Here is a 13,823-nt window from a genome sequence, read left to right on the forward strand (position 1 = left end):
GTGTGTGTGTGTGTGTGTGTGTGTGTGTGTGTGTGTGTGTGTGTGTGTGTGTAGGGTCACAGTATAAATAACCGTCCTCTCTCGGCAGCGTTAGCACAGACCAGCCGGACAGTTTATTTATAAACCGCCTTATACGTGTCAAAGCCCTGCGTGTCGTCTGCACCTCTGCTCAGCGCCACCTCGCTGCACTTTCCCTGCTCTCCCATTTGTGTATATTATATTTAGAAAAACTGCACTTTAAAAAGTAAAATTGCACCGTTTATCAGAGCCAGAAACTGAAGGAAAGAATCACTGAAATTTCCAACTTTCTGGGGATCCCTGAACTAATCGCGTGTAAAAAAATTTGAAAAAATTCAAAATCATTTTATGTTATACGTCAAAAATAATTAGTTTAACCAGATTCTGTAAAAATAAAATAAAATAAAGTTCTGTGTTCCTCGGCGTAACTGAGAAGGCATCAGTGACTCTCATGTGACAGACGTTCAGACCTTTCAGCTGGACCGGGCTGAACCGCAGGCCGTGTCCACGCCGAGCAGACAGCAAACTCATCACAAACCTGTGAGTGTGAAATGTCTGTTGTTCGTAGAGCCACCGTGTGTTTTTCAGGACCTGGGAAATATGTCGTGTTTTAAGATTTGTAAAATAAATTAAAGAGTTCATTTGTAAAAACAGATAACTGCATTTTTATAGATTTTCAGAAAAAGTATTTCTTTGTTGTTTGCTTGAGATGATGTCCATCAAACTGAAGCTGAGTGGATGTGACACAAGCAGAGATAACTTGATTGATGTTGTCTCAGGTAGACGATGGAAACGTGGGTTTATGAAGGTTCGTGGAGATGGTGGAGTTATGTGTTTTTGCAAATGAACTCCTCAAATAATCAAATTAGTCCAACTTTAGCTTTTAGTCATTAAAAGTTATGTTCTGCTTTTTATCAGCCGTCCTTTAACTGTAAAGGAAAGAAGTGAATTCCCATCAAGTGTTTAGTTTTGGGACTTCAAACAGCAAACGCAGCAACTTAAATGCATTGAACCTGATGGATGAGGAATCATGTGTTGCTGTAACTACCCGTCAGCCAGCAGCACACTGGTCGTCTTTATTCACATTATATAAACACAACTTAAAACAACCATTATTTCAATACCAACCACTCGTCAGTCTCTCATCTTAGAAGCTAACGAGCGTGGTTCTGCTTGTCTGACTGACCCAGCAGCAGCAGCAGCAACTGTTGACATGAGCCTCAGATCAGTGCTGGTTTACATAATGCCTGATAAGGTGTGCTTATGTTTGGCCTGGACTCCAGCACACATCCACAGTGTGCCAGCAGGTGGTTAAATATACCGGAGGTGTGAGGCTCAGGTCGCAGTCCAATCACAGCGGCAGAAGCGGGGTTAAAGGGGCGGGGCTAGTGCGTATGAGGCGAGGGCTGCGACCTCAGAGCGCTCTGACCTTTGACTCGGTGCCGTCTCCTGACTCGGTGACACCGTAGCCCTCTGACTCAACTCTGTCCTGCGACACAAAGCACGAGGCGCTCGCTCCTCGCTCCGATGTCACCTGTTCAACAGCCAATAAGTGGCGTCCGTGTCCACCGCTCGCTGCTTCTCTCAGAGCGCAGGAACACGGCAAAGTGAAACTGACCCAGTTCATCCGCTGGAGTTGAGATCCGTGCTGTCGCTGGGTGATGAAATACGCTTGCAACACCGTGTAGACCCTCCCTGTTCTGTACTGCCTGGCTACATCAACCAATTTCACTCCACCAATCAGCAGCGCTGGAGCCGGGACAGATACAACCAATAAGAAAGCACCCTTAGAATCATCCCGACCAATCAGAGAAGTCCACCTCTTAATTACATTCTGATCTGAGTTTCTGTACATTTGCAGCATGCAGTGTTTCTCATACGTTGTCTAATTCCCTGCCTGGACTTAAAGTGTCCATAAAAGGCTTCCTTACGTTTTTCCAGCGTGCACGCGCCCTCCTCGCTCAGATTTACATAAATGCAAATATGAGTTCACCTACACACCTTCAGCAATGAGAAGATTGAGAGAAAGGAGGGAGAGAGATTCCTAGCGTGGTTGCTGACAGTGATTAATTGTTCCCACATGTTGCTGACGGACAAAAAGGCCTCTGTGTTCCTGAGCTCCGACTGCAGCTGGTGCACACACACACACACACACACACACACACACACACACACACAGCTGGGTCTGTCTCACAAAGCCAGTTCAGCTTTGTCAGAGGCTACTCTCAGTTAGCTGCCGTGATGAATGCGGCGCTGGTGAACCTGGATAACCGGTCTCATGAACAGTTGACGTCTAAACCTTTCTAAAGCTTTCTGAAACATCCAGCCGGTCACAGGAAGCAGAAACAGCGAGAACGTTTCGTTTGGTATCAGATCAAATGGATCGAGTCCACTTAGCGACGCGGCAAAGAGCGGTCGACTCCAGTCAGGTGTAGCTCACGTGTTCAGTGGAAATAATAGAAAATAATCTGATTTTAAAAACACTGTTGATGAAAAAAAACATTTAAAAAATTTGGCAACAAGGGAGCCAGAAAAAAAACTGGTTAAAATACTGAAAATAACATCAAATATCTGCTGAATAATAATCATTTTAACTGATTTATATGTATTAAAACAATATAATTTTACCGTTTTATTACTAATAATTGAGATTTTTTTATATTGACTTTATGTCCAGCTTTGACCTTGTTTTTTTTAGTGTACGTGCAAATTAATACATTTTTCTGTGATATTAACTTAACAAAACGGAGAATCCATAAAGTGACCACTTAAAATATTTCTTTGATTATTTATTTTAGGAAAATGTGTTTAAATAAATAATTAAAAACCCTGAAGCAACAGTTTGCGAGTGTAAACAAGTTCAGCTGAAAATTCCCTGAATTTTTATCCTTTTTTTTTTGTTTTTAATCCGATTAGAGCAAACACTTATTACATTCACTAGAATTAAGTGATTTTGATGAAAATGTTAAATCACAGGTGAGTGGTTCAGGCACCGTGGGAAATGTTGATCATCACATGATTACTTCTGTTCTGACAGTTTCTGGCTCTGATGAATGGTGTAATTTAGGCACTTTCTTTAAGGATAGCAGGTCCTGGGACTCAGAATGTGAACATATTATATTCCTTTGATTTAATCTCGTTGTTGCATCGAGGATGGATGTCTCCTGGTTCCACTCACTGAATCTCACCGTCTGCTGGAAGCAGCATCACATTTAACCGACATATAGCAGATATTCATCCGACTAAGTAACTCCCAGCTAAAAAAAACCAAAAGCACTTATCCCTACATGTCAAACGATGTCTTTAAAGGACAGTTTCCTAGATCCAAGGTTAAATTCACAGTGAGCCTGCTAACTCCTCTGCCTGTGAGACGAGGCCCTCGTGCATAAATCCAAGTCTCAGAGGTTTGCATGAAATAAGATTGAGACAGAGAGACTGTTTTTTTTTTTCAAATCCCTAAATGAGCTGGATGGTGTCAGCAGTGTCATTGTGCTTTGGAAGGTTTCCGCTGCAAGCTGTGTTACTGTATGTATATATGTGTGTGTGTGTGTGTGTGTGTTGTTTAGCTCTAGCTGTGGCTGCATCGTAGGAGCCATGAATCAGAGCTGCTGCCTCACTGAGCTGTTTTTATTAATGGGCTTTGGGAATACCCCAGAGGAGCCACAGCAGTGAGCGAACAGTGTCCCACTCACACCGTGATGTCGGCACACAAACCCACGGCACGTACACGGCAAACCACACAGCATGAAACAGCGCTGTGTGGTTCTACAGCGTCGCCCTAAAGAGTCACGTTTAAAAGAAAACGACAATAAACAAACACAAACAAAGGATTCCAAGAAAACGCTGCCTCGCCATATTTACTCCATCTATGACATCTATGTCAGTGTAACGGGCAGAGGCAGTCACAGGATTTGGACTTGAGATCCAGAACTCTGGGATTTGTTTCTGACAAAAGAATGAACTCCCTCCGTGTGTTCGGAGACTTCTTCCTGATGCTTGGTGCCCTCAGCAGCCACGGAGATGTGCTGCTGTTGTTTTTATTCACAAAGAATTTAATGAACTCATGGAAAGTTCAATGACATGCCACGCTGTGTCATTAAGTACAGTACGGGCAGAAAGGAGAGGCTGTGGTCTGCAGGAGAGGCTGGATGTCTGCGTGACATGTGGAGCGAGGAAAGTTTAAGATGCTTGAAAGGTCAGTCCACCAAAATCATAAAACAACATATTTTCCATGTACTGAACCACAAGTGCTGCTCCGTGGAGTTGAATGAAGTTTTATTTGGGAAACGTTTGAGAGCTCCAGAATAAGAGCGATGAAGACGACGGAGGAAGATCTACGGCTCCCCGTACATCACACACAGTTTGGCTTCTTTCATCCTCCAATCGCCATCTTCTCACTACCTTTTTCTTCTCACCATCACTCACTCTCACCTTGGCTTGGCACCGGATTTTCTTTTCTTTTCATCGCTGTCCGTGCTCCGGCTGCAGATGTCCCGCTTCCTGTTACCGCTCCTCCATCACACACAGTTATGAAATACCTCATCTGACATTTGAGGGATACGAGTAGTGGCACGGAAAAGAGAAGCATTAGACAAGCGGTGTTGTCGGAGGTGGAGGAGGTGGTGGAGGAGGAGGAGGTGGTGGTGGTGGTACGGGGATCAGGGGATGTAGGACGAGGTGAAGGGAGAAGGATTGATGGAGTGTCAGGAGATGGCAGGTGAATGTTTACAGCAGTGGGAGAATGAAACTCACATTCCATTCATTCTCCTCTCATTCATTCCATGAAAAGTTTCTGTTTTCCCTTCACAAAGTTTGTCCTCTCCCGTTATTTACATCTTCCTGGCAGCTGGAAACGTTTAGCTCCAGTGTGTGTGTGTGTGTGTGTGTGTGTGTGTGTGTGTGTGTGTTTGTAAAATGTTCTGTAATAAAACAGCGTTACGTCATTCCTCGAGAGATGCTGGCAGAGGATAAACACTGGTCTCCCTGGTATTTCTTCTCATCTTACCTCATTGCACAGAATGCTCACACACACACACACACACACACACACACACACACACACACTTCTGTACGTTCACACACAACGTTCATTTTGGGACTGAAAAAAGCACCACCATCCTACAGAAACAACTTTTGCACACAAAAAAAAAGCCGTTACGAAACATTCAAGAGCTTTGCTAAGACACACACACACACACACACACACACACACACACACACACACACACACACACACACATGCTGGAACACACACTCTGACGGAGGGTCGTAGGTTCAGTCTGGCCCCAGAGCTCCTCGCTCTGCCAGCGTAGCGTTCAGAAACCTTAAACCTGCGCTCTGTGCCTCTGACCAGAATAACAGTCCAAACCAAATTGTCTGTAAACTGTTGCCCGGGAAAGACGGGACGGCTTCGTGGAAAACAATATTGTGATTCCCACAAAAACTCCGAAATGTTGGTGCTCTGCTGGTTTCAACCCAGAAATCTGTTCTGTTTCGGGGGAGTAAAAATATACATGGGAGGGAAAACGGAGAGAGGAAGAATGTGTGCGTGTTGTGGATGGCGGTGGGGTTGTTTATATGGGAGGATATAGCATAGCCCCAGAGTCCCTCAAGGCCCATAAGAGCTGTGTGTTTGTGAAACAACAGAAACTGCGTGAGAGGAGGGAGGGGGCGCGGAAAGGCAAAATAAAGCATCCAACCAGGCCTTCGGTGGATTGTGGGGCGCGAGAAGAAAAAGAAGGAAGTGTAATCAATGCTAGAGCCAAGTCAGAGAGGCTGTAATGATTTCCTTAACATTTATGAAGGCTCATAATCGCGTCCTGTTGAAATCCGAGAGCGTGGACGTTGTCTAAACGTTTGTGTATCATCATCACGCTGTCATATAACAACCATGAAGGGTTTCTGCTTAAGTAACCAGATGGCTGCAAGTGTGTGTGTGTGTGTGTGTGTGTGTGTGTGTGTGTGTGTGTGTGTGTGCGCGGGGGGGGGGTGTGTGCAGATGGACGTGTGCATGGGTGTAATTTACGCATCGAGTGTAGTTTGAATTTTAAGTCCTGAGTCAGTGCACCAGCAGAGCTTCCATCATGCAACCCTTCGTTTAACCTGCACTAATCAATTAGTGTAAACGAGCTCTGTAGTGAACCGACGCCCATAACAACACACAGCAGCCTACGAGGCCCGCTCCTGTTTAAACACTATCATAGTTTCACAAAACAGAATTAGCTTCTTTGTCTTGCGGTTTGAATATCACCCAACCTGCCGCTGGTTGGTTTCACTGTCTTCTAGTTCTTCTGCCAGTATGATCGTCACCTCAGGTGTCTGAGGTTTGAACTGTGATGAAAAAGTTCTTGAAGTTTCTCTCTTTTAGATCTGAATGCAAACATGCAGCTGTCTGAATTCTGAGCTTATTAAAACACTGCTAACATTGACCAATCAGCTCAGTGTGATGGGACAGACGCTGGATGTGCAGGTGTTCAGTCAACGCATTGGGCAAAGGAGCATCAGCGCTCCTACAGCACCGGTCAGATGTTGGTAGAAGTCAGCAGGTTTCATCCTCTGATCACCATGAATGTGTACGTTCAAAATCCATCCAGCAGTTGCTGAGATATCTCAGCTGGAGCCACACATGTGACCAGACAACAGACTGACTTTGACATTCGTTGCTACAAACGTCCGTCTGATAACTACACATGTAAACAGAGTAAACAGCAGCGGAGCAACCAGTGGTTGTTGTTATTTTGCACTTTGGGCCTTTAATGTGTGCGTGCATCCTCTGTGTCGTGAATAAAACTCTTGATCATTAGCAAAGGCTGTCATGTGCAGCAGTTCCCTCCACAATGAGCCTTTTGGGCGCTCACAATAAATCAGCTCAGAGCTGATCAATACGAAGCAGCCGAGGCTCACAGAAACACACATGATCGGACACACAGAGGCTTTTTGTACGCGTCATTCATCATCGAGGAGACGCTTGATTATAGACCACTGTGTCTCTTTTCTCTTCTGTACCCACAACACAAAGCTGCAGCGGGAACAATGCAGACATCAGCGCTAAGTGCCGCTCCACGTTAATGTGAGTCTGTCTATATTTAGTGGATGAACAATTGAAACAATGGGCTTTTTTGCTTTGTTTGTATGTCTAGTCACAGAGAGCAACTGTTTACATCGCTGCAGAATCAGTGGCAGTGGGTGGTTTATGGATCACTGCTGCTGGACTTAATGAGAGGTATTCATTGAATGTTGTATCGGCAAAAGGAAAGAATGAATACAACAAATCAATACTGATGACAGTCTTAGTTTGAGTAATTGTTCCAAAAGGATTTAGCACTCAGCACTCAATGCAGCCTCTTTCTCTCTTCTGTGTTACAGAACTCCATCCGGCACAACCTCTCCCTCCACAGCCGCTTCATCCGAGTCCAGAACGAGGGAACAGGAAAGAGTTCCTGGTGGATGATCAACCCAGAGGGAGGGAAGGGTGGCAAGGCTCCACGGCGCCGGGCGGTCTCCATGGACAACAGCAACAAGTACACTAAGTCTGCCCGCGGCCGCGCTGCCAAGAAGAAGGCCGCCCTGCAGGCTGCAGCTGCAGCTGGTGAAGGTGGTGGAGACAGTCCGTCAGGTCTCTCCAAGTGGCCTGGAAGCCCAACGTCACGCAGCAGCGAGGAGCTGGATGCCTGGACAGACTTCCGCTCTCGCACTAACTCCAACGCCAGCACACTGAGCGGCCGCCTCTCGCCCATTCTGGCCAATCCCGAGCTAGACGAGGTGCCCGACGACGAGCCTCCTCTCTCGCCGATGCTCTACTCCAGTCCTGGCAGAGCGCTGTCTCCTGGGAATGCCACGAACAATGGTGGGAAAGCTGTGCCGACTGAGCTGCCCCGCCTGGCGGACCTGGCAGGTACAATGAACCTGAATGACGGACTCACAGACGACCTGATGGACGAGCTGCTGGACAACATCAACTTGGTGCCAACCACTTCCAGCCAGGTCACATCGAATGGTTCCTCAGGGTTCAGTTTTGGGTCCAAACCCAACGGGATCGGCTCGCCTTCCTCCACTTCCTCTCAACCCTCCAATTCTTCTTCTAATGGGGGAAGTAACGGCTACAGTAACTCCATCTTCGGCCCTCACGCAGCGAGCTCCTCTCTGCGTCCGTCCCCCATGCAGACCATCCAGGAGAACAAGCAGACGTCCTTCTCCAGCATCAGCATGTCCCGCTTCGGCAGCCAGACACTACAAGACCTGCTCAACTCCGACAGCCACAACCACAGCGACGTCATGATGACCCAGTCTGACCCGCTGATGTCACAGGCCAGCGCGGCAGCCGTCATTTCCCAGAACTCACGCCGCGGCCTCATGCTCCGCAACGATCCCGTCATGACCTTTGGGACCACCGGAGGACTTCAGAGCAGCCAGCTCCTGCAAAGTAACAACCACAACCAGAGGTCTATAAACGGAGGCCTGAACCTAGCCAACGAGGCTAACGCGCTGGCTAACGCCAAACAGCAGCTCCTGCTCTCACCCTTGGGAGGAAACGGGTCTTCGTCCATGCAGATCGACACCTCAATCTTCCTGAACGGAACAGTTAGCAGCAGCGGAGGGATCTGTCAGGACCGTTTCCCCACAGATCTGGACTTGGACATGTTCAACGGCAGCCTGGAGTGCGACATGGACTCCATCATCAGGAACGAGCTGATGGATGCAGACGGCCTGGATTTTAACTTTGACTCTCTGGCCAACATGAACGGAGTCGGCAACTTCACAAGCACCAAGCAGACCTCTCAGAGCTGGGTGCCCGGCTGAGGGGCTCGCTGCAAAGCAGGTTTGTATTTCTGAGTGTTGTGTGAATTGTCATGAGCCAAAGGTGAGCCGAGTACAGGCACAGGAACTGGGATACTTGTGCAGTTTTAAATGTAAAATCTCTAAAGGTTTGTGTGTAGAACTTGTGTTTAAGGTGATGTGAGAGCGTGACTAGAAACCACTTGTAGGTTTGTGGAATGTTTCTGTTTCTGTTCAGAAGGTTTCTGTGCGTCGCCGTACAACCGTCGTCTAATACACGCAGTAGGGTTCACGCTGAAGAGTTACTGGTGCTGTCAGAGCTGAAAACAAACAAGGAGATGCTTTAATGGACGATAATAAACACTAATCCAAGTCAGCGCTGTTCTCAGAAATGAAAAGACTTCACAGAACAAAATTACAAACGTTTGAATTTCTGTATGAAACCACTTCAGCTCTGCGTTGCTTCATCATTCTGTCCTGCTCAACAAGATCGCTTTCCAGGAATTTTCTAACTCAAGCTGCCTAATGTTTTTAGTGAGACAGTGGATGCTGGATTTTTACATTAAAATAAAAAAAACATGCAGTAAAACTTTGGAAACATCAAACTCCACTTTGGATTTGACTGTAAAGGCCTGCTGCTGCACTTTTAGTTTTACCTTTAAGCTTCAAAAACCCAAACTGAACAGGAACCTGGAGGTACCGTGGATTGGTGACACCCGGCCGATAACCAGTCCACTTAATAAAGGGTCCGGTACTGACTGTAGTTCAAATGTTTGACTTGAAACCAAAACTAGAGACGATTGTTCTGCTTCAAATCACAGCACGAATCCTCCAACTCCTTCATATAATGTCTGTTTTCTGTCTCCAGGTCTGAACTGTGCGGTGCAAGAGAAGATCAGACACACAACATCCTTTTTTTGCCAAACCTGCCATCAGCACAATGTAATATACAAACCCTGTGTTTACAGAAGAAGACTTCCTCCTGAGAGCTTTACCTTCGCTCCCACACTGGTGAACCGTGAACGATCCAACAGACTCTAGAGATGCTGCACATCAGCCCTCAAAGCCTCCTGTGAAACACCGACGAAAGAAACAATCACGACAAACTCACAAATCTTAGAATTATGCAATTTTCCTTTGACACCCAGTCTGTTGATATCAAAGAGAGTCTGCTTATCAGAGGGGGTTTCAGGTGGAATACAAGGACTGGAGATCAAGCAAATACAGAAGGAGTGCACGGTGCAGTTGTTCCCGTCGAAGGCGACAAAAAAAAGAGACAAAAGTGTAAAAAAACAAAAAAACAACAAAAATGGAGAAGTGATGTGGTGTAAATCTGATCCAGTGGTTTCCTGGGATGTGTTCTGTTGAAAAGAAAAAAAACAAGAATTCCTTCTGTTCTTAGTGATTTTAAATGTTCTGTGTTTGTTTTTTGGATTTTCTGTTGTTATCATACTTGTTTCTGGATCATACACGTCTGTACAGAAAGAATTTGGTGTTTTTTTGGTGAAATGAAGCGATGAAAGCGAAGAGTTTGAACTCACTGAGCGGCCGGCATACAGCAGACACACACACCGGCCGACCGGCACGTCGACCCGGTGGTCACATCCTGAATTCCTCAGTTCAACGCCATGCACTCGCTGTTTCCTTATTATAAATTGCTTGAATTTAAATTAACTTCAGCATATTGAGGGTTTTATTACAATTAGCTGAATACTACGACATGATTTATCCTTGTGTATAGCAAACTGTAAAAAACAAAGAAAAAAGAAAAAAAAAGACAAAAGCCTAGAAGAAGAGTTGTCCTGGATGGATCCTTGTACAGCGCAGGGCAGTGGGACGTTCAAGGAAACATCTTGTCTGTCTTAGTTTTCTTAGCTTTGGTGAGTTCTGTGGAGGTCATTTTTATCACAGCATATGATGTAGCCAAACTGAATACCTGTGTCCGAGGGTTGTGAACATTTCCACACCATAACAGGTGCTATACGAACAGTGTTGATCCTGTCCTGAGAGCAAGCCGTGCATTTTGTTGGTTCTGTTTGTGTTTTGTTTTCCTCTGTTTTTACCCATGACCTGCAGAAGCCCAGAGCTCTAGCCACTTGTAGCACGGCCAGGTTGAAGACGGCAGGGGGAGCAGGGTTTTTAGGCTCATTCCTCTAGAAGCCATTTGTTTCTTGAGTATAACAATAAGCTATCTCTGTATATTGCCAAATTACTTGAAACAAACAGTAGGATATGCTGGCAGCCAAATCACAGCACACACACACACACACACACACACACACACACACGTATATATATATATATATATATTACACTCACAGATAGAAAAACAACAGCAGGGATGTGTATTGAAGCTCTGCTGTTTTCTCGTCTCGAGCTCGTGGGGCTTGTTATGCATATACAGAATCACTCAGGGGGGAAAAGGGAGGCTTCCCGTTTAACAAACATCAAGTCACATTCGAATGGTATTTTAACATTTCTTGCTTAAAAAATAATAATAATAATAATGAAAAGGCAATGCTTTGTGTTTGTGAACTTGTAACCTGTGAACTTTTGGCAGTGGAGATGAAGAGGAGGAAGGAAGACAGACGTCAGGATGATTACTTCACGCAGTCTGTTAGGTTGTTTTTTGGTTTTGCTGACATTGTTTTGTTGTTTTTTTTGTTCTCCTCTCGTTGGACTTGTGATGCACATACACACACATGCCCTCATGGACACGCCTGGTGCTCCTGCAGGTGACTTCCTGTATCTCCTGACTACATGTCGATGTGTGTTAATCTATGGAGTTCATTTCAGTTGAATTTAATCCACGAGGATGTGTAATCCCTCACGGTGCATACAGCACAGCCGACTGTATGCATGTATGTATTTATGCATCATGAATTGTGTGAAATGCATATTTACTCGCTGTATGTCCTTATATACTCATGTAGTACTTGACCCTTGGATTTTGTGATACCTCTGAAGGTGAAGGTTGCGCGCTGGCTCGGAGGGAACACTGTTACCACAGATTTCATTGTTGGACCAGATTTTGAAATCGTATAAATCTGGACGCCCTGGTGCCCCGTCCCGGTTCGGGGCAGCGACGTGAACGTGTGTTCCCTGCTGTGTATGATAGTGTACAGATTTGCGTATATCACTTTGAGGCGGAGGAGCGGGAGTGTGCATGGTTGGCTAGAATGATCTACCGTGCTGTTAGTGCATGAGCTAGCTGTACCCCCCTCCCCCCCTCCAGTGGTGCCGTCCCTCCACAGATCGTGACTCGGAGACAGAACCGGGCCTTTTTAGAACCTGAACACACACACTCTGTTCCTATTTTTAAAATCAGGGCCGACCGAGGTGCACTCGCGCCATCCTCCCGCTTTTATTATTACGTGAGCGTGTGTGTGTGTGTGTGTGTGTGTGTTTTGCACGTCAATGCAGAGCCTCTTTAAAGGACGTTCCTCAGCTTCACACTTGATTTATTCCACCTGGAGCAGGTTCACGTCCCGGTGCTCTCAGTGAGCCGCTTGTGAGAACTCTGACGTGGTAGAAGTGTCATCTGACAGCGAGCTGGAATTTCCATCTGATATTTCCAAAACACGATCCGTCACTTGGTTTGACAGGGTCTGGGGGGGCGGCGGGATCCTGAGCCATCACCTGAGCCGCTGAGCGCTTCAAGTCATCTGCACCGACTGTACTAAATATTACTGGACTTATCCTGTGAAGAAGACTGACAAGGTGAAGTCAGGGCACGCCGTAATCCTCTTCTATTTACAGAGGGGTTATTGATCCCTGATCAGCTGCAGATCTCAGTCACAGAAAGGCGTTCCTAACATTTTGTACATTCAGTGTGAAATGCTCTTCAGGCAGATAGTTTACAGCTGAACCAGGCCGTCCACGCAGCCACTCGGTGCTTCATTCAGGCTCACGTGAAACCTGCTCGTGTCCAACACACACACACACACACACACACACACACACACACACCTGCAGCACAGCACAAGCTGTTTTAAAGTTCAGAAAAGCAACAAAAAAAACTAAATAGAGACATACCACTAGATACCTTAATCACCTCTTGGACGTTTCCTTTTTATTATCTTCTCTTGAATCCTTCCATCCTCGCTGAGAAGCCCAGGCCAGCTCCCTCCAAACGCCCTCTGAGCTTTTCCCCTTCAAACTTCGCCCTTTATTAATCTTGCTTCTTCTCGACTTGATGTTAGTGGGTATTTTTCCTGTGTATTCCATTTTGAATTTTAATCTAGTTTGTATAAGAAATGGTGCGCATGTAAATAAAGCTTGGTGAGGCTCCACACTCTCCCCGTGTCTTGGTCTTCACTCATTCTTGTCTGTTGAAGAGCAGATCTGCTGCTAGCAGCTCGTTTTGCCAGGAGAGGAATTTTCGACGGAGGAAGGAAAATGTGAAAAAGTCGCAGCTCTCGCTTGCCTTCCATGTGCTGTTAATTCACAAGTGTGTGTGTGTGTGTGTGTGTGTGTTGGTTCACTTGTGCACGAACAAATTTAACCTCACACTCCCTGCAGAACATAAATCTCTTCCTTGTGTCAGTCTGCAGGGATCTAGACCGCAAAACAACTCCATGTTCTGCTCAAGTTCTTGGAAGTCCTCTTGCACAATGTTTGTTTTGTGAAAGGCCGCATTAAACGAGAGCAGACGTACAGCAACCCTCTGATACCTGACACTGGGCTGGGTACTTTTCCTCCGTTGTTGCGAAACATAAAGGGAAGGGGAGAGGGGGAAGAGTCAGGCACGAGGGCTTGTACGTCTCCCCCAGGCCTCCACACCAGATCTGAACAGAGATCACACGCTCTGCTGACAGCCTCGTCCCTCCTCCTGCTTTCTGAGAACATCCGATGGGCCACATTTTCTCACAGTCAGAGGTCAAAGCTGTTATCATTAGAAGATCATTTTACATTAACTACTAAGTTTAAGAGTGTGTCTGTGTGTGTGTGTGTGTGTGCATTAGTGTGGTGACCTCAATAAAGCTACAAGCTTTGCTGTTAATGAATCTTTATGGCAACATGAATATCGG

At 46.0% G+C, this 13,823-nt stretch overlaps 1 protein-coding gene across 1 annotated transcript in view; it reads left to right on the forward strand.

The window, feature by feature from the left end:
• foxo3b (forkhead box O3b) overlaps positions 1-13,090 on the forward strand; it is a 45,179-nt gene extending 32,089 nt beyond the window's left edge. The window contains exons 3-4 of the mRNA XM_008299247.1: positions 7,384-8,836; positions 9,662-13,090. Of these exons, the coding sequence (XP_008297469.1) occupies positions 7,384-8,817 (1,434 nt within the window). The 3' untranslated portion in view covers positions 8,818-8,836; positions 9,662-13,090. The remainder of the gene's footprint in view (positions 1-7,383; positions 8,837-9,661) is intronic.
• Positions 13,091-13,823: the final 733 nt, after the last annotated feature.

Source organism: Stegastes partitus, unplaced genomic scaffold (assembly GCF_000690725.1).
Source record: "Stegastes partitus isolate 25-593 unplaced genomic scaffold, Stegastes_partitus-1.0.2 Scaffold1395, whole genome shotgun sequence".
In the NCBI taxonomy this organism is placed as follows: Eukaryota; Metazoa; Chordata; class Actinopteri; family Pomacentridae; genus Stegastes; species Stegastes partitus.